The 26,648-nt window shown below is 35.1% G+C and overlaps 1 protein-coding gene across 5 annotated transcripts in view; it reads right to left on the bottom strand.

Annotated features, from left to right (window-relative positions):
- pps (protein partner of snf) overlaps positions 1 to 26,648 on the bottom strand; it is a 215,954-nt gene that overhangs the window by 74,873 nt on the left and 114,433 nt on the right. For all 5 annotated transcript variants that reach the window (XM_081755781.1, XM_081755784.1, XM_081755782.1 and 2 more), the window contains 3 exons: positions 24,997 to 25,810; positions 14,577 to 15,546; positions 5,056 to 5,126 (listed from right to left, as the gene is read on the bottom strand). In XM_081755781.1, the coding sequence (XP_081611907.1) occupies positions 5,056 to 5,126; positions 14,577 to 15,546; positions 24,997 to 25,810 (1,855 nt within the window). The remainder of the gene's footprint in view (positions 1 to 5,055; positions 5,127 to 14,576; positions 15,547 to 24,996; positions 25,811 to 26,648) is intronic.

The raw sequence follows: 26,648 nt of genomic DNA, 5'->3' as shown, positions 1-26,648 counted from the left end.
AGAAATGCACACAAGTTAACGATTACAGCGTTCAACTATACGAGTGAAATGATTAGCTTGTACTACACACAACTGATTCCTTGAACACCATAATTTCTAAAAAGATAGGCACGTATCATCAAAAACAAACACACACAACTTCCTTCACTTACTCCTTTCCCTTTTCTCTTTCTTCATTTTTATTCATGAACAGTGTACAATAACATTTAACTACTGCGTTTTCGGCACGTATGAGGAAAAAAAATAAAAAAATCAAAGGTCCAAGTTTCCACACTGAGTCTCACACAGTTTACCAAATTAACTATTTTTCCTTTCTTCCTTATTTTATGCAGTCGATTACGTACTATTCAGTAATGAAAATGTTGTACTACTCAGAACTTGTGCTGAGTGCTTTTATTGTCGTTTACTAATTGATTTCTGCTAGTTAAGATTATATATATATATATGAAAATTCAACACTGATAAAATACATGTTATAAAGCACGTTTATTCTGTTCTTTTTTTTTTTGGGGGGGGGGGATTAGATTAGGCGACCCTATCCGTAACACACAAGCACCTAACCATTATAACTCAACACCTCGAAACCATCTGCTCGTCATAATGTGTACGAATTAATTTTGACTTCATCTTACAAGGATTAAAAACACATACAGGTACCACTTCTCAAAACATATGTATTGTATCGCTACCATGTCAGTCAGTTGAAGCACATTCTTACAGTAGTATTTGGAAAATCGCTTACACCAACGTTACTTCATATTTCGAATTGAAACTCGTATTATCTTTAATAAAAACTTCTCTATCTTCTTTAACAGTATCGAAAATAAAATTTCGCGATGGCGGCAAAACGCAAATAATTCTTTCTGTTAAAAGAGATTTCCTACATTATCATCTATTAAAGAGATTTCAGAGTTTAGTTATTATTTATCTAACTAGACATTTAGAAATGCAAGCACGGAATTATTAATAAAATAATTTTAAAAAATCAGTATCGATTAATCCATCCATTGCAAGCATAAAGCAGTATGAATATACACTTCCATACCTACCACAGAAAAATACAAGTAATGGAATAGAAGTAATCTTACCACAGGAGTTCATGCATCAGTATTTGGCTTTGAACTATTCCAGAAAGCAAACACAAGAGCAGAAGGTATGAAGAATATTACATCCTAAACTACTGACATTGCTACTAAAGTTAACAAATAAAACCTAGCGGCAGTAATGTAAGATTTTTATTAAAATTCTTTTAATTAATAGTACGGCGGAAAATTAACATTTAATATAAGTATATATGATTTATCAAATGAAGGAGTAAGGAAAATAAGAAAAGTCAGGAATTAACTACTCATATTTTTATTAAATTAAAATGCATTAAGACTGTTTACATAATTATGAAACTTCTTAAAAATATATATACATCAGATTTGGTATAGAAGTTGTCGAGGTATCGGGAATCAAATCATGTAAGAAAGCGTTCTCTTTAATCTAGAAACTATGTTGCGTTCTAAATGAATGAGCATTCGAAATCATCTACATTTTCGGCATATATATTTATACATAAGCAAATAAATGTCGTGAAACTGATGCAAGATACAGAGAAGCAGTACATGTTTCTTCGAGGTTAAGCATGCCTTAATTTTTAGTTGATATAATAGCGTAAAGGTTTTTTATTATCGGGATATTATGTTTCATAGTCAATTCATCAATAGTAAAATCATTACATCAAATATTACACGTTATGCACTGTACTTGATGCAATAAAGCGTGTGTATGAGTTGAAAACACGGTCGATCTTGACAAATAAACGATGACTGTTTATCTTCTTCAGATTTTCATAACTATTTATGACATTTTCATTCACTAACTGTTTCGAATCAGATATGTCAAATTACGTATCTTCACTGTCTGCGTATCAAGTACTTCAGAAGAAGAAAGGAAAAAAAGACAACGTACAAGTATGCATGTACTTTCTTGTGAGTAATTCCTTAAAATTAACGTAGAAATTGACGTGTATTGGCGAAAAAAACAAGACAAAACTTAATTAGCTTTACTTGTCAATTCTTACTCCTTATGTAGACTGTTGCACTATATATATGAAGTATTTTCACACACTTTTTAACATGCAACAAACATGTGCTGATTGAACGCACTGATACTAACTGCAAATACAACTGATCAATTTAATCAAAATACTTAACCTTAAAACTGGCTCAACCATCAAATGTATTTCATGGTCAACTTTTATTTCAGATCCAAATCTTACAACTCACCTGAACCTATAACTAATCAACACTGTTGAGACGGAACAGCTGTTTTCACAGAAAGTAAGGAAAAAAAAGGAAGAAGCAACTATTCATTCACAATTATATCAAAGAAGGTGAATACGTCACAATTATTTAGATGTCAGTTTAGATTTCACTGAAGTTAAGTTACAATGTAAAATGCTAATTAATATGATAATTTACAGCAAATAATGAACTGTATTATTGTTTCTTTTTAATGAAATTCTTTCATGTCAATTAACTGCTATGGATGCGCTTCTGAACTTTCGATCGAATTTAAAGGACAACTTTCAAATATTAAAGATGAAAAAATATGATCTTACAAAATTTCGGTTGGAATTATGTGAAGTAGAACAACATATTAAGTCACTCGAAGTCGAACCATTTTAATAATATTTGGAGAACATACCAACTTAAAACCTCGGAAATACTGCGGAATGCTGTAAAAATATATTCTTACAAAATACCGTATTTTCAGCTTAGAAACAAACCATATTTATGTTCTTGCGTGATAACAGGCTCATGTTTTTAGCTGTAAAGTTCTCTGATAATACGTTCTTTCTTCAAATGTTTACTTTTTGTTTCACATTGCTTAAAAACAAAAATGGCGCAAATTTCACTTGATACGTCTCTCATTAATAGAAAACAATGGAACTTGGATAAAGCCACTCTTTTATCGAGCCCAAATTTACCTTCACATTTTCGCTGCAAGTTTCTAATTATGCCAACATCTTCAGAAAGAGGCTCGCTTATGAAATGAAATGGACAAAAAAGAACTTTAAACGTAGTTAGGAGCAAACAAAATCAATGAAGTACCAGGTATTCCAAAATGATTTTTCCAATTTTGATGACGTGTAAGTCAAAAATGGGGAATGAAAGAAAGATGTGACTTGCGGCATAATGCTCACACACATCTCAAATTTTGTTCTATTCGAACACTTCCAACAAATCTCCCTTTTTTAACTTCCCTTGTTTTTGTTTCTAATTTTGAAGGTGAGACATTGGCGAAAACAGCCACTCCCTAGGGCATGGCACAGTGTGTGAAACAGCAGATAGATACCAAATCTGCCACCAGGTCCAGCGGAACTTCTGAACTTGTTACACACGCACGCCCCCATCACGTCCGACAATTCGATAGTGGTAAGCGAGATCAATAATACCGGAAGTGTCATGAAAAGGAGGGGTTCTGAATATCCAAGCACGAGTGAAGTAGATCTGAAATGGGTACAACAGATTTCTCCGGAGCCCAACCAAATCAGTCCAAGTTGAACCGACCACGGTGCACTGGGTGCTACGCAAGCGACTAAAGCTGTATGCTTACAAGTTGCAGCTGATGCATGTGCTTGAACCTGACGTCAGGACAAAGTACAAAGTATTTGCAGTTGAGATGCTGACTCGCATCGATAAGGACCCAAGAGTTTTTGACAAAGGTAATATCCTCGGACGAAGCGTGCTTCCACGCGTATAGTAAATCGACACAATGTACAGATATGGGGCTCGGAGAACCACCATGTAAGCTGGGAAATTATGCGAGACAATCCAAAGGTAAACTCGTGGTGTGGTATGGTATGGTATGGTTTACAACCGTGTGGTGGGACCGTTTTTATTGCAGACGCGTCAACTACCACGACTGTTTATCTAGACATGGAACAGTTTGCATTTCCATAAGTCGAACACCTGCAACCTGACAATCCTGCTGCTGCTCCTCCTCACTGGGCCGCGATCGTTAGGAGGGCTTTGAACGATACATTTCCAGGTCGTGGATTGCTGGAGGAGGACCCACTGCTTGGCAGCCAGGTCTCCGGACATCAGATCATTACTTTTTCTTTGGAGCTTTGTGAAGTATGTGGTCTACAAGACTCCAGTGCAGAATCTGCAAAACCTGCGAGCTCGCATCAGCGCAGCACTTGGAACACGTTACAGAGGACATGATAGACCGGACGTGGGCAGAACTGGAATATCGCTAGGTACCCTGCGTGCTACAGATGGCGCATATGTTGAATTCTGTTAAACGGCTAGTAAAACTTTAGGTGTGTGTGTGTGTGTGTGTGTGTGTAAACATCATGCCACAAACCCCATCTTTCAATCTATCACCATTTTAGACTTATACGTGATCAAATTTGGAAAGATGATTTTGGAACTCCCTGTAGTAACTCAAAATAGTGAATTTACTTCCAACTTGTAAAACGAGTAGAAATCATGCATTACAGCAGCCTTTGTTACTTTATTAATTTGGACATAATTAAATCTTCAATGTCTGCAGAACAAGTCTTCATTTTTCTTCGAACATACTGCTATCATTTGAACAGTATTACTGGAATTATCGAAGGTTAATATTCTTTTTTCAATTTTCCAATTTTACACAACAAATATATGGAAAGGAAGCTAAAAAGGAAATAAATCTATTTGTACAGCGTTTCATTTGTAGTTTCTGTCTGAATTCAATAAATTAATCAAATTTATGTAAGTATCACTGTTTCTCTCTCACTAAACCCATACACAGAATAACAATCATGCACACTATGTGAATTGGAACAGAATTTGTTTAAATTTGTTGTTCTTTCGTTTGTTTTTGATTTATGTATACCTACCCTTTTCACTTAAAAAAGTCCATGGTGTTACTACAAAAAAAAATAGGGAATAACAAGATTGTGGAATTTAATTTTATTTATTTCATTACCCTTCTATAATAATACAATACGATATGTCGCTCGAAACAGTAGAAGACAGTTCCATGAAAATGAATATCTAAAGCAGCAAGAGTCCTTACCCATTACTTTTGTCACACCGACACACTTCCCATGGAACCATTCTTCACAACTATCACAGCAAATCATGAACCTGTAAAGAAGGACATCACAATACAGCTGTCTTTATCATGAGAATAGAGGTGTCACCAACAATGAAAAAATATTGAATATTTCGATCTACTGTCATTATTCCTGTAATTGTTGTTTTGAGTAAGTGTAGCGTTTAAACAATACACTCAGTGTATAAATTAGTTAACGAAAGTAGGGTTTGTAACAAAGTTCGTGATACATCATTGAATGCAGTAAATCTTTAAAGTTTCATTACCACCAATTCCGCCAGTTTACATCGTCTAACACACCGTTCTTTTGAGGATACCTCTTCATTCAATGGTATAGTGTACGCTTTCATTACGTGTGGTGGATGGAACCATCACCTGGCCACTATGATCACTCACTTTAATACTCGTGCATTATTTTGTGTGAGTCTACATTAAAATTCTCTTCATCCTCTTCGTAGAAATGTTGTCACCAAGATCGATCGATTTAGTATCTGTAAACTACTTTGTGTGGCGCTACATTAGTGTATTTCTTTCTTCTTTTCCGCAGAAGTATAGACGAAATATGGGTTTTTGGGGCTGCAGTGGCTTAGTGGTAGAGCGCTCACCTCAGTTGCAGTGTACTTTATAGTGGAAAAACGTGTGGGGGTTATTAATATCATCCATCTCATTATCACCAACTTCCTTAGCCTCTGAGCATAATCGTGAGATGTTTTTTTTTTTTTTTTAAAAAAAAAACAAACAAACAAACGTGGATTTGCATAACAGAATCCACTCTAATCATCGATACAGACACTATCCATAGAATATGGTACATAATCTATTAACATTTTTCGCATGTAGTGTCACAAGACTAGCTCAAACTCAGTATTCCTAAACCTCGAATATTTATTGCATTCGGCGATATATCACTCATTTTTGTGATTTATTTTCTTCGTGAACACTAATTTTGCAAATCTCTGTACAAATCTACCAGTTAACTAGTATTAAATTTTACTTGTTTCAAGTTCATTAGCTACTTATGAAAATTCTTTATGAAGTACACAAACAACATTACAAGTGTTAGATTTTCCAATAATTAACAAGATTAAGGTTATTCACTGTTCCCTTTCAATCCCAAACAGCAATAAACAAAATTATTTATATTGTTCCGCTACTTAAAACCCTGACTGACTAGTGGTACTTCACTCGTATCTTTCCAGAATGAAGTGCAAATTACTTGTGTGCTTTTCGACAAATCTTCAACAGGCAGTACGGAAGAGAAAATAATTTGTATAACGATTCACAAAATCAGCAGGAAAATGACAATACCAGGGCTCATAGTGGTCTGGACTCTTGTAAATAGTTGAAAACTGACCAAACGCACACGAAAAAGTGACCAAAATCCCATCATGCCCCTTTTTTCCTTTGTCAATTTCTCCATCACCTCTCTTTGTTGTTTTGTTTCATCTTTTCTTCTTTTTGAGCTTCTTCCTTTCTTAGGTTTTCTAAGTATGCTTTGTAGTTACGGTAAGCAGACTTAGCAGATGTAAGAAGCTTGAGTAAGTGGAACAAGTTCTGGTCGAATTTCTTCATCCCGGACATTATATTTAACTTAGCATTGAGAGTTCTCAAAGCCATGAAATATTCAAATTCATCACCTACTCTTAATAATAACACACACGAAGCATAAAACAAAACGAACATGATGGACCACACAAACACATACACACACAACGTTGAGCGGAGCGTTAACTATTACGAGAGAAAACTAAAAGACTATTATGGTAGAAGAAAGAATAGACACAGAAGGGTTCTCAAAGCTTGAGAGCTTAAGCATCTACCAACCATCCACTGTGCTTTAGAAAGAATAAAAGCTGAAGTGAGAATAAAGCTGGCCATTTCATATGTGGCAGCTAGCATTGAGGCTTTCAGAAAGTAATGAGTAACAAGTTTCTGCCTTTTGCCATTTATGGTGCCTTCCGTTTCAACTCAGGCTAAATAAATAAATAAAATTGTACCATCACCATCTCAGATATTGTTGACACTTTTTTTATAGCAACTAGACATGTTTTTAAGAGATCCATATTTATTTGTTTTATCGAAAAAAAAAAAATTCCGCCAAGTAATGGACCATCAAAGACGGGGAGTACAATTTATGAATTCTAAAAGACATGGAAAATAGTCAACTTCGGAGCCTCACCATTCAGCTATGGAGACAGGTAGAGTTATAATTCTTGTTGTGGTATGTACATAAGGATATAAATAAACTATATTTTATTATAGTTTGGTTTGTGCATGCGTATCTTTTTGTACATAAATTAACAAATGAACGTCAGTTTATCTGAAAAGTCGAAGTTTGCGAATTTTTTTCGAGCACTTCCGATTCGAATTTTAAAATTCTGTTTTCATGGTTGGTAAGACCTAGTTACTCGCTTTCCGGGAAAAAAAATGTATTGCCTGTGTGTGCAACCGTTTTGTCACAAAAAATTTGAGAAATTGTCAAATTTTCAAAAATCGCCATTTTTGGGCGCCATTTTATCGAAAACACCGTATTTTAAAATTCTGAAATTTTGTCAGATGGTTCAACTTTACATGAATAATAAACACACCAAGTACCATTATTGACCAATGCTTCATGAATTAACTACAGCCTTTTGAAGTTAGCCAAGTTTCATTAACTTTGATGTCACAGTTAGCAACACTGCAAACAATGAAAATCAATGATTTGATTATGTTTGTGGTTCACCTGTTTTTTTATTATTTTGATCAAAAAGACTCTGAAATAGTAAAATGAGCCTCTCCCTTTTTTTTTAAAAAAAAAAAAAGTAATCTGAGATGGAAATTACGATTACGCAACACAAAAATTTTAAGTTCACTTACTTAAAATGGTCTTCGGAAACAAAATTTCACTTTGATTGGTGTCTTCTTCGCTAATAGCATGTAACCGTGCAGATGCTCCAATAGGTGTTGGTACACTCACAACTCGTCCAGAGGTGGATCCAGGGAGGCGATCGCCCTTCCAGAAGAAGAAACTTTCTTATTTTATATACAAATAAAACCCATCCCAGAGTTTGGAGCTCTTAAAAGTACCTCTAAGTAGCAGTATTACACCCCCCCCCCAGAAGTCCGTCCTGGATCCGCCCCTGCGTAGCACATTGTCGATATTCACAAAACACTTATTTTCACTTCTCTTATGCTCTTGTGGAATCCTGTACCCTGCTGAAGGTCCATGTGGAAGCATAAACAGCACCTCAACTTTATGTAATTCATTATTTATTTATAATTCTGCTACGCACCACTGGTTATCATACGTATATGCAAGGGCGACGGTCCTGGGGGGGAACCGGGCCCCCCAAAGCTGATGTGGGTCCCCTATTGTATTTATGAACATACAATATTTGGCATAATTTAAATGCAATTTGTCTTACAATCCTCATATATATATATATATATATATATATATATATATATATATATATATATATATATATATATATATATATATATATATATATATATATATACACCTTCTGCATCTGAATGCACCCCCTCAAATTTACAAGGAAATCGGCGCCTTTGCGCATATGTATGTAACAAAAGTTCATTTTGCAGACTTCTTAAATCTCCACTTTGAATTGCAGAAGCTCGCTTTTGGGGGTAGCATGAAGTTAGTTTATGGTGACCCGTTACTACCATAAAAATTTCGCCATTTTCCGAAAGCCAAAAGTGACTTCGTTGAATATCAGTTACCGCTCGCATACTTTCCCATTCTTGCATATTTTTTTTTTCTTTCTTCCGGAAGTTGTCGAATTCAGTTCCAGGCAACAAAACGAGAGTTTGTACTTGCACTATACTCACGAATTCTTCTGTGGTTTTAATACTGAGTGTTTTTGCCTAAGGTTATGCCGCGTTGCCACATTCTTTACAACCCCCCCCCCCCCCCATTCCCCAATACCGTCGCAGAGAGACTTGCATGGTCTGTTTCACTGAAAAACCACTGTTTTATCGGACCTGTTTGCATCTCGAACATCTGAAAGAGATTTTTAAAGTGGGATGCAGCACCATCAGAAATCACTGACACGGTTTGGGAAATTGTAGACACTTATTTTAACATATTCGAACTTTTTTCTATAACCTATATATTTTCGCTTTTCTTCAAGTATTTTTAGAATCTTGTCTATGGCTATGAGTACATGAGCCGAATCGTGTGTTTGTTGTCGCTTATTACAACAAAACTGGCAGTTTTTAATAATAATAACTGCCTTAAATTTGCTCGTTTTTCCTGTGATAACTCTGAATTTCACTTAGCAGAATAACAGTCCAGTTTTCAATTAATTTCACATGAAGTAAAATAGAATTTGTATCTTGAAATTTTATACGATGCTTTTCGGTAACAAATAATTCTCTTTGGATTTTCTTGATGTAGTCATGAATTACAATTCTTACAGTTAAACCAGCAATGTACGATACGAAAACAGAAAATGGCACAATTTTTTTAAACGAGATCATTGTTTTCCCATATGGCGTACGTAACACTTTAATTATTGATCCTGTTGAAAATGAAAGACTCCACACTTATTCCGTCCACTCCAGGACATTCACCACATTCTTGAAGAAGACAGCTGTCATTTTCTACGGATCAAACTACTAAAGGAAATAGGTCACTCATGACAGCTTCAATACAGGCTGCACCTTTGATTTGTAGCAACGCAGTAGGAGCTAACTTAAAATTCGCACAACCCACATACACACACTTCCCTCGCAGGTTGCGGACTGATCCACTTTAGTCGAACACTATAACCCATTCTTATGCTGGGATTGTTCTGTTTAAAAAGTCCGTAAATTTCTTTGATGAAACGCGTAAGAAAATGTTTCAATTTTTTTTTCACTTTTTATCTTTTTTCGATCATTGTAATGACATCGCACTTAATTGAGACTTTGTCTGGAGCATTCCAAATCATCACTGAGGTAATAGTTCATGCTTTTTATTGATCATCATAATTTATTGGATGGCCATTTTAAGTAAACTTAAAATTTGAGTTTCGTAATCGTAATTTCCATCTCAGATTACTTCGGTTTAAGAAAACGGAGGAATAGGGGGAGGCTCGTTTTGCTATTCCTGAGAGCCTTTTTGATCAAAATAATAAGAAACCAGTCAGGAAAACCCTTTACTCTTCATTTAATTAATGTGAACCACAAACATCATCAAATCATTGCACTTTTATTGTTTCCAGTGTTGTTCACTGTGACTTCAAAGTTAATGATACTTCGCTAACTTCAAAAGGCTGTAGTTAATTCATGAAGCATTGGTCGAGAATGATACTTGGTGTGTTTATTATTCATGTAAAGTTGAACCATCTGACAAAATTTCAGAATTTTAAAATATGGTGTTTTCGAGAAAATGGCAATTTTTGAAAATTTTACAATTTCTCGAATTTTTTGCGACAAACGGCTGCACACAGAAGCGATACATTTTTTTTTTTTTTCGGAAAGTGGGTAACTAGGTCTTACCAACCGTGAAAACAGAATTTTAAAATTCGAACCGGAAGTGCTCGAAAAAAATTCGCAAACTTCGACTTTTCAGATAAACTGACGTTCATTTGTTAATTTATGTACAAAAAGATACGCATGCACAAACCAAACTATAATAAAATATAGTTTATTTATATCCTTATGTACATATCACAACAAGAATTATAACTCTACCTGTCTCCATAGCTGAATAGTGGGGCTCCGAAGTTGACTATTTTACATGTCTTTTACAATTCATAAATTGTACTTCCTGTCTTTGATGGCCCATTACTTGGCGGGAAAATTTTTTTCGACAAAACAAAAAAATATGGATCTTTTAAAAACATGTCTAGTTGCTATAAAAAAAAGTTTCAACAATATCTGAGATAGCGATGACACATGCACTGACTGAATTGAGATGGAAGGCACCTTATTTTATAATGTTCCTCTTAGAAAACTGCCAATGCAAAACATAAATATACACGAAAAAGTCACTTTACCTCCCAAAAAAGTAACTTTTAGTGACCAACTTGAAAAAAAGTAACTTTTAGTTAAAAAAGTGACTTGCTATGAGCCCTGCAATACTTGTACAACGGTTTACAAAACCACAATACAAGAAGACGTATTTACATCAACGAGTTCTTTCTTGTAATTTTAAGTATAGAGAACCTTTATGCTCTAAGACAGTAGGATATTAGAACAGAAATGTAGGCATTAATTACTGGAAATCGAAGAAGTGAAGGAATGTTAGCATACGTTTACCATTACATGTTATTTTCGTAGTATTATGTTAAGGGTTTCCACACAACAAAAAAAAAATAAATAAATAAATAAATAAATAAATAAATAAAATAAAATAAAAATAAATAAATAAAAAAAATAAAAATAAAAATAAATAAAATCAATTTCCCTGACATTCTCTGACACAAATTTTTGTTTCCCTTACATAAATTCTTGAATATAAATGGGAAGATATAGGGCAAGTTCTATCATACACTCTCTTAACGGCCTCCTCCATCCCCATACCCGTCCAACACATTCCTTTAATTACCATTTACATATCTGTTGTGTTCAATATGAGCAACTGTTGTTTACACAAAATTTACCATGTAAGTAAATAATAACATATGTATGATACAGTATCACATACCTTGTCATTGCAAATTTGATTTTCTTTCTTTCTTGAAAAAAAAATAAATAAAAAGCAACATAACATGCTGTCAAGAATATATTGCCAACTCTCCCTAAGACCTAATACTATCAGTCCTAAATGAAATGAAATGAAATCTTTGAGTTTTACGTTCCACAGTTATGTCATCTAGGCTAAAGGAGACGGTGATGATGAGAAATTAATGAAATGGTGGAATAAAAAAGTGGGAGGAAACGGGAGAACGACAAAACCCACGCACACTATATTTTGTCCACCACAAACTTCATCTGGCGCGAGTTGGAATCGAACCAAGGGCCACCGTGAGCCACCGTGGCACACTTCAGTTCTAATATTGCGAACTCTGAGACATGTTAATCCTCACATTTATATTTTTGAAACATAATTTTGTTTCGCTTTTAGTCCTTGAATTTGTTTTACAAGAGCATCTTGTTCATGTTTGTAACAATTTCATTTCTTACTTCTTTGCTTCCAATTTCTTAACTTCAGCAATTAGTTTTCTTTTTTCACCTTTGATTTTACTTTCCTCTTCATTTTTGATTCGTTTCTGTTTAAGGTATTCATCATAGTGTGTCCAAGCTGAACGAACTGAGAGAAGCATTCTTCGTTCAACAGGAACAGATTCTACACCTCCATAGCACATAATTGCATCATGCATCCGCCTCTGTACTACCAGACAATCTTCGATTTGGTTTTCTACAGTAAGTGTCTTATTGACTAAGAACTCGTCCTCCACTGAAACATTGCTATGGGATGAAATGAAACATTTCCACATTTCATAAATCAGAATATTCTTGTTTCACGGACATTACCTTTGCAAAGAAGTCATCTAACCTGATGCTGCCCATCTTCTCTTGATATTTTCTGAAGTCATGAGAACACTGAATTTCAGTACAGAAAGACATAAATTGACACTTTGCTTTCTCAGCTATAGAATCAGATATTCTGTTATGCTAATGCAGAGTGTGTACGATGCGTTTCATCCTAGTCTGAGCAAGTTCTGGATTGTTCTTTTGTAGCCTGGAGTCCAAAGCTGCAGAGAGCTCCTTTCCACAATCATCTTGATTTGTCCAGCAGAGGAGACAATGTTAGATTGACAAAAGAAATGTGTTACACTTGCACATTTACGTTCCCTGACTTTCCATGACATTTTACGTAAAATGTATGATTTCCCTGACATATTTTCATTTCCCTCACATTCCCTGATTTTCCAGAACGTGAGAACCCTGTATATTCTTGTCTATCCTCTATTCCAAGACAATGCACGAAACAAAATAATTTTGATAAGATACGTTAATATATTTATTCGAAATTAACAGAAAGGTGTACTTATTTGAGTTCTATGTCCCACGATTCTATCTTTTAGGCAAAGGAGACAATACACGAATGATATTGAAATGAACGACAAGAAAATAACATCTATGCCTTGAACGGGATTCGAACCCGCGATCGAAAGGCCTTGTGCTCACCTTAAGACTGCTAGGCCATTTAACGTGGGAACGATACGATTTATTAAGTACGAAATATTTTTATTACGATTACTAGTAGCTGTTCCGCCCAAGCCTTCGGCTCGCTCTACACTAGAGGTTAAAATCGTGCGTAACTAGACCGGATAATTGCTTACATTTAACAAATTTATATTTTTAGTTTGACCATCGACCACCCCAAACTCGATACTATATTTACGTAATTATTCGTTATTACTAGGAATAGCGTAACGAAGAAGAGATGTTTCCTTTTCATTATTACGATTGAATTGCATTCTGTAACTCTCGTCAATTCGCCTGCTCAAATCACACCGCTCCTGCTAAGAATGGCATTTTCCCTGAATTTCCAAACCCATTTTCAGTTTAACAAGCCACGGTGGCATTGTCAGTTGATGTTCCTATCAATCGTACGGCCCGAGTTCTATCCTCACTGCAAGCAGGAATTCTTTTTTCTTCCTGCATTCGAATGAGCTCTGAGGTTCATTCAGCCTCTATCAAACAGGTATTCGTGAAAACCTGAAAGTAAGGGCGGTCGGAGTATGGAGGTGACCACATCTAATCCTGTACGTCCCGCGGTCATTGAAATGTGGTCATAACCTTGTCCGTGGGCTATCAACTTGTCCTGAATGAGTCATATTTTCTTTCACATGATCAATTTCTCTGACTACACAAAAAATTCTGATTTTCCTTCACCTCTCTGACTTAACTAGCAGACACTGTTCTTGGAGGAGTAGAACAAGGAAGTAACTTCAGACCCCTCGGAGATTTCTCACTGTTTATTTCCTAACATCAAGGCAAGATAGAAGTAATTTCTGTTATACATTGGTGAAAGACGCATCGTTACAGATTTGGTCGCTTCAAGTCCAGATCAAATATTACATTTTTCAAACGAGGACTACCCGACATTAACTTCCTTGCTCGCACAGCACCGTATCGACCTCCTTTCCGCAACATGCATAATAAATTTTCTTCCTGCTTCGATCTACAAAACACATCACAAAGCTATTCGGTTCTTTCCTAAAATTTCCTGAAAACTCCACTTGAACAAAATTTCACTCTGACCTGACTGTTCTTTACGCGATATATATATCCTCTTTTCTCTATCCTGGAACTCTATGAAATTATGAATTCTCTGTAATCAGTTACTTTACAACAACCTTCTTCTAACCACCAGTTGAATATACAGCAATGTGTACAGTTTCCAAATTTAGCAGCACAGTTGTATATTCAGTGTTATATTACATATCGTCTGAACAATTATATTGAATTTAATGTTTCACTGGTAAATAAAAGTAATTTTGTAAGTGATTAATAAATCATACTACTATGTAACTTACCTGTTATTGTGAGGTTTCTTACAAATACACCATAATCTATCGGGATCATCCTCGGAATTAACACTATCCTCATCCTCACTATGTACAGGTTCGGCTTTTCCTTTTGTTTTAGAAGCAGTATTCTGCTTTTCAACTTTCGTTTCTTTTGCAACAGTCTTCTCTTCTATCACAATTTCCGATGTCTTCTCAGGCTCGTCTTCAACTAACATCGATTCTTCTTCCTTCATCACGTCACTTGCATCCGCACTCTCGTCCACACTAGGAACTATTTCCTTTTGTTGAGCGCCCTGAGGTTTCGTAGATTCAATTGGCTGCTTCCTCTCTATTACAGGTAGTTTCTCATTAACTCGTCGAAGAATATCAGGAGCTGAAAACAGAGCAGGTCCGAACGCATCTGCCAAGTGGGCAGGTGGTTTTCTGTTTTCTCGTTTCGGGTAAAGTTTCCTTGTTCCAGCATCCTGATTAACTGGCGATACCTTTGCAGCTAATTCTTCTTTGTTCTGTTGATTCGACTGTGTCTTTACATTGGATTCATTTTCAGATAACCTTCTCAGTGTCACATTTGCCTTTACCTGACTCGTCAAAGTGGGCACCCTAGGTTCAGGTTCACTCTGCACTTTTGCACCCGCTGAAACATCACTATGGTCAACCGTAGCACTTGCCCTGTTCTCAGCCAGTTCGGTGCTTTCTTTTTCACTACTTTCTGGTGGTTGCATTGCTTTCACATTTCTTTTATTAAGAAGATTCCTTCTATTTACACCCACCCTACCTATTCGTCTACGTCCACCTAACGCAGGAGACACACCACCTGTCTGTACGCGTCTTCTTGCAAGGGTTGCTTTTGCTACTGTACGTCGACGAGGCCGCGGCTTCTGAACAACGACTTCTGTCACCAGCTCTTCAATTTCGGACTCAAAAGATTCTTCTTTTCCATCTGGTACTTCAGTAGATGCTGGCTCTGGAGAAGTAGCTATAAAACAAAACAGTAATTATTATTCAAGAATCATGAATACTGGCGGATAAAACAGAAAACAATATTCTATTACTACAGGTGATAACTGAGCAGAGTGCAATTAAGGTCTCAATAGTCATTTTGTATTTGGCACACCATTTTTGTATTCAGAAACAAAACAATGTCAAGATCCAAATTTATAACAATAATAGTGGACACTGGTAACTAAGTTTACTAACAAAGATATATATTTGGTAAATAGTGTCCATGAGAAATAGTAAAAAACATTTGATTTGACTAATTTTGCAGAATGGACACTTCCCGTTACTGTACCCAGCATTTTTCTTAACCTGAACAGTGATGAGGATATCCTAAGGAAATCTGAACTGGACTTTAATTTAGTATGTGAGAAAATGAAACAGAATTCCTGTAGTTGATGTACTGGCAGCGCGTGGTAGTCAGAGGAGATAATGATGCTAGTGTAACGCAATACTTCATCGCCTAACTGAGGGGACATTCCATGTCAAATCACCAAGTCATCAGACTTGACCATCTCAGATTTTTGTAAAAACTGGTGCACAGCTTTATTACAATGGGATATGAAAAAATCCCAAATATTACCTCTCTCCTCCTGAACGTGTCCCCATACAGAGTGTTCAAAATGTCAAAAAAAAAGGGGGGGGGGCATTTTTTCAGTCACAGTGGTTATTAAAAACTGTCATAAAATGGTTAACATGTACACTAGAGACATGAAACAAACACCATTGGAAAGCTTAAAGACTGCTCTGTAAGTTGTACTATATTGAAAAAACCTTCAAAATAAAAATAATAACACTTCAAAAATTCAAATTAAGATTTGAATTTTGAATTTCGCATAGAAATGTCCCTGCGAATTTGTTCAAAATTGTCCAGATTGTAGGTTCATATGTGTACTAAAAAACATCACAAGATTTCATTTTGGGCACTCAATGGGAACCGATTCAAAAATCAACATAAACCAAACATTGCAAGATTGACCATATGAATATCTGGGTTCAGATCGATAAGCACTTGCGTGTAGCTATTTACCTGCAGTATTAAAGGAATTTATATTCAATTTCATTTGTTATTTGATGTATTCATTTGAATTTACACAATTATCCACCTTTCGAGTTATTTAGGGAGGTATTACGTTTCCGAACAGTACTCAACACAGGTCATTATTCTTGTTAGTCCGTATGGATGTTTCTAAATTTATATTGGCTACATTGATACAAGTTATTTTCATTCCTTTGTTTTTTCGGGATTGCTGTCACAGATATGTGGAAGTGCATAATTGAAATAGGAAAAATAATTTATTGACTAACTGTTTGTGCTGATAGTGTGTGAAGTTTTTGTGAACAGTGTCACTGTTTTTCATAACACGTTGGATACAAATATTGTGAAAGGGAGGGAAATATATCCCTCCCTTTCATAAGTTCTGTAACAGCAATCCTGAAACAAAGGAATGAAAATAACTTGTATCAATGTACCCAATATAAATTTAGAAACATCCATACTGACTAACAAGAATAATGACCTACATTGAGTACTATTCGAGAAATGTTATACCTTCCTAAATTACTCGAAAGGTGAATAATTGTGTAAATTCAAATGAATATATCAAGAAACAAATTAAACTGAATATAAATTCCTTTGATGCAGCAGGCAAATAGCTACAGGCAAGTGGTTATCGATCTGAACCCAGATATTCACATGGTCAATATCGTGCAATGTTGGTTTATCTTGAATTTTGAATCGGATCCCATTGAGTGCCCAAAATGAAACTTGGTGATGTTTCAGTACACATATGAGTCTACAATCTGGACAATTTTGAACAAATTTGCAGGGCAATTTCTATACGAAATTCAAAATTCAAATTTTAATTTGAATTTTTGAAGTGTTATTTTTTATTTTACAGGGTTTTTCAATATAGTACAACTTGTAGAGCAGTCTTTAAGCTTTCCAACGGCGTTTGTTTTATGTCTCTAGTGCACATATTAATCATTTTATGACAATTTTTAATAATCACTGTGACTGAAAAAATGTCATTTTTTAACATTTTTGAACACCCTGTATGGGGACACTTTCAGGAGAAGAGAGGTAATATTTGGGAATTTTTCACCTCCCACTGTAATAAAACTGCGCCAATTTTTACAAAAATCAGGTCAGGTCAGATTTTGTCATTTCATTGGTTAATTTCATATCGAATGTCCCTGAGAAAGAACCGATCTCCACAGCAAGTTACATGGAAGTTTTCTCATCCTTGTGAAATAATTGGGTAGTAACGAATTTCCAGCAAGATGAAACGACATGCCCTACAGTGCGAGCATAGCTATTTTTTTTTTTTTTTTTTTTTTTTCCGATTCACTGTTTTTCATGGTGATATCTGACAGGTCAAGTCTACTGAAACAACCGAAGATATCCGAAATATTCAAGAAATGTAGGTACGGGCACAAGAAATTCGACCGACTCAGGAACTATGTTCCGACCTGAAGCCAGCTGCGTAGAAATTTTAATTGTTGGCTGGCATGTGATGAAGAAATCGTGATGCGCACAGACAAGAAAATAAGGAAAATGAATTTCCAACCCTAGAGACAGGTGTCTAGAAAACTGAAATGAAATAAATACACATTTGCTTTTATTTAAGCTACTAATAGCTACTACAACAGAAACAAATGAGGAGCTGACATATACGTAGTGGGGTTAATTTTCCATTTGATCTTTCCGCACGAAATCTACCCCTCACAGACAAGTAAAACAGATGAAAACATTTGATTACTATGACAACCCATGGAGTCACGTGCAAAAACTGATGGCAGATCAATGCCTTCCAACTCAGTTCAATGTCGATTGGTTCTTTCGTCATGTGTACGATAAAAGCGATCTCCACAGCATATATAGGAAGATGCTTGTCTGAAAGTATACTTTGTCTATGTTTAGATGATGTGTGTCGAGTTCAATTTTGCCTGAATGACAATACTGGTAATTTTCTACATATGCTGTGACCTTCCTCACACATTAAAATGTACAGTCAGAATTCCGTTACATCTTCATTACTATTCAAGTTAACAAACTGCAAACATTGATACCCAAGTGATGTAGCGAATGGAATATTCTAAATTTTGACTGCTAACGTTACACATAATATATTAGTTGATGGTATACACGGTGGGGTAAGACTGCTATGAATTCGAACAGTGATTCTATTTAGAAACTGCTCCAAGGGCACACACACAATCCTTTGCTTTACAAAGAATTGCATCTGGCATCGTAAGTATCCCACCATGTAATCAAAAAGCTGAGCTTATGCTCAGCTCAATTCAAATGTTATTAGCTAGCAGAAAATAATATAAGTTAAAGCGTAAAAGGTCTTTCGTGCCTAAACTTTCAAGTCTTCATTGTTCTTGCCTGGTCGTAAGAAATCGGATATACACTGCATTTATTAGTTACAGCTAAGTTCGGAAAAAGTTTATTTTGTTGAAATTATTATTTTTTTCCTTATCTAAAAGAACATCTATTTTACAAGGTGTATGTTTTAAGTACAGAATATAGTATTCCCAAATTATATTACTTGCTTCATTGTCGATGTCAATTCTTCAAACAGCTGCTGGTGACTGAAATAAAATTACCTATTGTTATATATATCAATGACTAGAATTACTTTGGTCTATATTTAAACTTAATATCATAAAAGTAATTTTCATCAAATAATTAGAAAGAATATAAACATAATATGCAAATACAAAAATACCTGCTATGTTCGAAAATTGTGGGGAATGTTGACTTGTGTCGATATTTTAAAATTCACATCTGATGACATGAGTATTTGCTTTTAATTGAATATTCTTGACGAATAAAGCATCAGATCACTACTGAAAGAATAATATATGTTGCCAAGATGAAAACAAGAAAAGACACACTCAAGCTACCCATCCCTACTGGCAAGGAGTTTCTAACAACTATAAAAAGTGAATTACAAGGATGTTGCAAAATATCATTTACAAGGCTTCAATACTGAATCTATGCATGAAAACATGCCAGAGAGACTATTACGAAAATGATGCAGAGTGCGCAAGGGATTCCCAATTATAGTGGAAGTAAAAGTTCGTCGAAACAAGCATAAATGGAACGATGTTCCCACTCATATCTTGGTTTTGAAATTTTTGAAAGCTGAAGGTATTGGATTCTGTAAAATTCATCCTATTTTCTCTGATGTTGGTGTTTGCGTTATGGCGCCCCAAAATTCATTTTTTTTTTTTCGATATTTCCACAACTCGTAACTTCAATCGGACGCACTTTGAGCATCTTTGTACTAGACCTTCTGGCTTCTTTCCACGCATAGATTCACTCCTCAAGCACTGTTAAACGGTATTATGGAATAGCCAATACCTTGTGATCACGGAACAGTGACTTCTCATCTGCGTAACACTTGTTATTAATCTAATAGTGGCAAAGTCATTAAGGGAGCAGACTACTAAATATTTTTCACAAGCTAACAATTTTTCTTTTGCCAGTTTTTCGTAAGTGAAAAGAGATAATGAAATGTAACTTACCTCAGTAAAAGATAATGTTATTTTACACCCGAAAATTCGAATTGGAAGAATTTTCAGTGTTGCCATCCATAGAAATTATAGTGTGACCAAAATTTGAATTACCCAAAAATCTAGGTTATGGCAGCGACTAGAAAACTGAACTCAACGGCAATTGATGACTTATCATGCTGTCTGTGTTTCTTGTTAAGTACTTTTTAAATATTTGTATTTTAATTCTACTGTTTATTAAAAATTATTTATTTTGTACTCTTTATTACAAAATAAATACAAATATTATTTAAAAAGTATTTAACAAGGAACACAGACAGCATGATAAGTCATCAATCGCCGTTGAGTTCAGTTTTCTAGTCGCTGCCATAACCTAGATTTTTGGGTAATTCAAATTTTAGTCACTGTAATTTCTATGGATGGCAACACTGAAAATTCTTTCGATTCGTATTTTCGGGTGTAGAATAACATTATCTATTATTGAGGTAAGTTGCATTTCATAATCTCTTTTCATTTACGAAAATCTGGTAAAAGAAAAATTGTTAGCTTTTGAAAAATATTTAATAGTCTGTCCACTTAAGAATATAGGGAAGGAAAACAAAACAAAACAAAACAAAAAGAAGAAAAGAAAAGAAAACCTTTGCTCGAAAACCGTGAAGTACTCAAGCTCACCAGTTTGATTGAATCAAATATCCAAGGAGATTCTGAATCATTGTATTCATTATAATTCTAAACATAAAAAAGCATTTTTGCATGTACAATACATTTCCTTTTTCCATAGATTTTTCCAACAACGCTAACTATACGACGAGGAATATCAGATGTTTTAACTATTACCATGACAGTGTGTTGAGTTTTATGTTCTTTTAAGACTTCTCTACATAGTCTCTGTGCAGTTACAAATTTCTCATACAGTTTTTTGACCTGTCGAAGAGTATCGTTGTAGAACTCAGCAGATTATATGGAAAACCACTGTTTCACGTCATTATGACGTCATCTGTTGTCAAAATGGTGACCGTAAAGTAGATCTTCATTTGAGAAATCGCATAGTACCAGATAACGAGAATATGGTGGGTGCGGAAATATTTCAAAGCTACATCTAGAAGCTTCCACTGACGCTGCCTAGGATCCATCGGTGCATTGTCCGTAAGAAGACGGATCCCTTTGGTAAACACGCCGCGACGCTTTTGCTTAACAGCATCTCGTAACTTCCTCAGAAGTGAACAGCAGAATGTGTCAGTTACAGTACTACCCTTCTGAAGGAGTCTGTAAAAATGTCACCACAACAGTATCAAAAACCGTGAGTATGACTTTACCGGCAGACTTTTGCATCTTTGCCCTTTTTGAGAAGGCAAGGAGTGCTCTTATTTCTTTCTGGCTTCTTTTGTCTCAGAATCATATAGTTAGACCCAACATTCGTGCATAGTTATCCGATGAACCAAAAAAAAAAAAAAAAAAAAAAAAATCCTCATACAGATCTTGGCTGCTTCAAAAGATTTAACAAGTGGCTGGACATGTAACGTCGTATTTGCCTCTGAAGAGGTCAGAAAACGTGCTGAAACCTTACATGCGTGTGTCACGAATAATTTTCCATACATTACCATAACTAAATCTACTTTGCCGTTTGGTGTTATGGATGGTTAATCGTCGGTCTTCCGGGATAAGTTCCTTAAATTTTTTACTGTAGCGATGGGTCCGTGACTGATGGAAGTTCAGGTCTTGGTTCATCTGTAAGGAACATGTGACCTATTTGGAAATGATTTTTCCGTCTCAAGATAGTATCATACGATGGGCAATCACCACCATACACAAGCTTCATTTCATCATCAATTTCTCGGGCTCTGTAGAATTTCAAATACAGAAAATTACTCACACTACGAGCTTCTATCTTTTCTACCTTGCACCTTACTGACAACTAGTACCATTTGTAAAGAACTTAAATGACACAAGAATAATTTCTACTAGATCATACATGTAAGGTTTAATGTCTAGAGGCCAAGTTACATAAAAATTACTCAATACCTGTCTGTCAATGTCTGTGGAACAATTAAATTTTTCTGATATCCCTCGTAATCACTTCTAAGAAAGTTACTCTTGGAACAATAATTTATCCACGACAAATGCAGGAGAAACAGAACATATTTAATTTATATTTAACTCTTTATTTGCCAGATCATTACACCAAACTCAGACACAACTTCTGTTACTTCACTTACGTTCAACGAACTTGCTTGACGAGCTACTTAATAGTCAAGAATGTTTAAGAACATATCAGTAACACAACGAACTAAATCCTAATATATCCATGTCCGATCAATTCTAAGCAAGCTACAGTGTAGTCACTTCGATTTAACTACGTTTCATGCTGCTGCGAAGTATAAATCGAATTCGATTTAAAGGATCGACGAAGTTTTAACAAGCTATGCTGGCGAAATACACAAGTGATTCAAATGGCATATGAACAGAATCACTAATTTTCACGAAGTTTTCGACTCTTTCTCTCTAGACATCTCGGCAACAAGGAGTTATTTTACTTAACTTAACATTACTACGAAAATGATAACATAGGAACTGGCAAAAGAGGAAAGGAATAGTAAAGAAAGGTAAATGCAAACATATTTGCTAATGGACGCTATAGGATACATATTGATAAATAAGCACTAACCTTATATCACGGAAGAATATTTCTTTTATATAATAATTTCAGTTCTCTTCAGTTTCTACAAACAGCCCAAAAATGTGACCCCGAAAGAGTCGAAATTACATATATAAGAAGAAATATTTTTTTCGGGATAAACAGTTACATATTACTTAATTCAGGTGTAAATATATTTTTATTTCATTCTTTTGAAATGCGTCGTGATGTTTCTTTCTTTTTGAATGTATGTTGTAACTCAGGCGAAAATGGTGAATCCATCGATGACATGAATCCAGTATCCATTCCCCATATTAGTATTTGATTCATCTAAATTTTGTGATATTCCCATTCATCACACTAAGTGAAACTTAAAAAAAATGAATAAATAATAGTATGACTCAAAAGAATTAAATTATGGCGTCATATATATTCTCTACGAAGACGTTTATATTTATTTTTCCTTTCCTTTTTTATCAATTCCCATTACATTCTCATCTTTCTTGTGAAACTTAGCCTACATTAACTTTTTATTACCGACAATATCTGAAGAAAATCAAACGAAAATGCAAACGCTTACACATAAAAGGACATTATGTTGATTATTTTCGACTTTTGTACTTTAACATGAAAGTTCCTTGAAAATTTTCTTCTTGAAGGTATTTGTAAGTAATTATGTAATGTTATACGATGATTTACATATATTTATGAAACTTGAGCAAAATGAACTATCATTTTCGAGGAATATATACCTTAAAAACTTTCTTTACCAGTAAATTGCCTCTTCAGGATTTTTTTCTTATTTTATTTTTATTTTTTAATTACTTATGCCATGTTACAGAGTTGGTAATGAAACTTCAACAAAAACCTTAGAGCCATTTTCAAGAAAGCAGCAATTCTTGTTTTATTTTTAGCTGTTATTTTTAGGGGTAGGAATATAATACGTGAAAAAACTTAAAGAGAAACTCTAAAAACTAGGTTTAAAATTTGGTTGATACTCACTCACTTTGTGACCTTTAGATTTGTGATATACATCAGAAAGAGAAGTACCTAGAAATAAATTTCAGAGCATGCAGAAACATGGAATATGTAAATCTGTTGAGTTATTACCACGATCAACACCTTCACCCCTACTGTCGTTTGAAAAAAAATGAAGGAAATCGCGACTTTTAAGCACATCGTAAATATGGGACTTTAAAATAGAAGTGTTTAATATCTCACGATATGTCCTGCAGCTTAGCGAAGAATGATAAATCCTACGTAGAATGAATGAAATAAAGCTGGAGGACCCTATGAAAATTCTGGATACAATGTGATCTACCTGAAATTTGCATGATCTAAGGTCAAATCAGCTAGGTCATCGTGTAATAAATACTAGATTTTTGTACAGTAAAACCACGCTTAACGGGCACCCCCATAATAGACAGATTTTTCGTTTTCTCTTTTTACAAAAATTTATGTTTTTACGACATAGAACCCTCCCTTTTATGGGCACACTCCGACACACACACGGACAGTCTTTTCTTTTCCTCATCGTTTTAGTAATCTCTTTACAAAGGATAATTATTCTCAGTTCATACTATTTAGCACAGAACACTGCAATTTAAAGATCAATCTTAGATTCAATACAGTAAACAGGAAATTCTTCCTCACAAGATATTTTTGTCATAAGTCAATAGGTTCCTGAATCATAATACACAACAGCTATAAGATGTACTTATTCATTATTCTGGAAATTCATTATTCTGTCCACAATAAACAGATTTCTGGTAGGGATTCTAGAGTGAAAACAACCGTGAAGAGCCACTTGTATGACCAAGAATTGTACGCGAAACTTCTTTCCCTTCCCTGATAAATTCATTTTTCTTTCCCTTGGAGCTTAAATCTTCCTTTGCTACTTCAAATATGATGGAATAAACGTAGGTAGTTTATTTTACGATTATCTTTCAACAAGAAATATTTCTCCTCTCACTCTATTACGAAAATTTCAGTAATTTGAACACTAAGCACAATATTTTCATATTAGCAAATATTCACATTTACAACTAACGTACTTAATGTATACTGCTTATAATTTACTGATTGAGCTGTGAGTAATCTAAATATATATAACCTTATTGTATAGAACAATTTTCATTTACGGACAAACATAATGTCTTATCAGTGTCAGTTATTCAGTAATTACACTGATTTATAATTTCAATTCTTAAATTCTAAAACTTAAAATCAAGAACCCATAATACACTGGAGATACTACACACAGAAACCTACCATTTGATTCGTTACGTGTATTTTCCTCCACTTGAACTTTCTTTGGAGCCTCCAGTTTCTCTTGTACTGGCAAAGAAACCTTTTCACGTGTTTTAATTTGAGATGATTCAGTCTCCAATGGCATCAAAAGAACTTTGGGTTCAGCTGTTACTGCTGATTGTATCGTTTTTGCAGATTTCACTTCTGGTTTCACTGACGATGCTACTGATGCCACCACAGAAGAACTATTTACAGTATTTTCTTGAGGAACTGATTCTTCTTCAGCTTTAGTTGGTTCTTTCGGTTTGTCAACGTCGATTCTGTTTTCTGTCGGTGTTTCAATTGTGCTCGTAGGTGACTCGACGTCACTCGTAGACTGAGTTGTACTTGAAACACATATTTCCACACTTTTCACTTCACTAGGAGGTGTCAATACAGAAGTTGTGGTCGTCTGTTTAGTGCTACTAGCAATGGTAGTCTTTGGATGCGATGACAGAACAAGAGTTGTCTGAGAAGATGGCAACACAAGTGGGGTTATAACAGGCACTAATGTTGCTGTAGCAGCTATCGGGGCAGGAGGAGCCAACACTGAAATCACTTTCTCCGGTGCTGTCACTGTGATCACGCCATTATTCGCTGATGTCAGTGACGAGGAAGCTGAACCAGATGACGAAGGTTCTTCTGTCTCTACGTTCGGTAAGCGTCCCTTGCCTCTTGGAGATGGTGACGGAGAAGAATCGGTGTCTGTGTTGCTAGTACGAGCCTTTGCTCGTCCGCGGCCTGTGTTAACATTCCCAGTAGCATCTAATTTCTTTGGTCGGCCTCTCCCTCTTCCCTAGTGGAAAAGAAATCGTAAACAATTATTAGTATTATTAACTACAAGTCTGTTTCAAAATCTCGTCACTCGGTTATATCCTGCATCTCCTTTGTCGGGAACACAGAAATAAAATACGAAACATAAAAAGACATACAGATTATTACAATGAATGCCAAATAGTAGCAGAAATAAGAAAGGCCAGAAAATCATAGTAAACTTTCAAGTCCTATCATTAAAAAATAAATAAGTAAACGTATTTTATATTGGAATAATCAGTTTAATTGCAGAATTGGTCAAATTTAGTTGACCTGAGAATCTTATTGTTGACTTCTGAACAAGCATTTGTTTACTGGTAGTTGTAATGATTGTTGTTAGTTCAAGTTCGGTGTCCCTTTTCCGCACCAATGCTACATGAGACGTGGACCTACAGTTTTAAGGTAGAATCCTTATCACCGTAATTCGCTGAATTTGAAGGATCTACCACCCAGACGAGAGGGACCAGAAAAAACAAACGCACGCACGCTAACCACTAGATCACCGCTCCTCCTCCTCCTCCTCCTACTACTACTACTACTACTAGCAGCAGTAGTAGTAGTAATTATCAGGGTGGAAAAAAAATCATGATTTTTTTTAAAAAAATCATTTTTGTTGATTTTTTTGATTTAAATCGATTTTTTTGATTTAAATCAAATCTCTCTCCTCGTAAATTACAAGTCGCGAACTGAAGAAAAAGCATTAGGAATTAGTATTAAATGCTAATTATGCCATTTAAGTGAAAGTATTAGGATTGAATTTTGAATTAATCCCCAATTGTTAACCTCTGTTAATCCCAATCATTGTTTCTTAACCCTTTTAA

This window comes from Thermobia domestica, chromosome 4, assembly GCF_964235325.1.
Source record: "Thermobia domestica chromosome 4, izTheDome1.hap1.1, whole genome shotgun sequence".
NCBI classification, from domain to species: domain Eukaryota; kingdom Metazoa; phylum Arthropoda; class Insecta; order Zygentoma; family Lepismatidae; genus Thermobia; species Thermobia domestica.
Note: the sequence above shows the minus strand (reverse complement) of the source record. Positions and strands in the feature narration are given on the sequence as shown.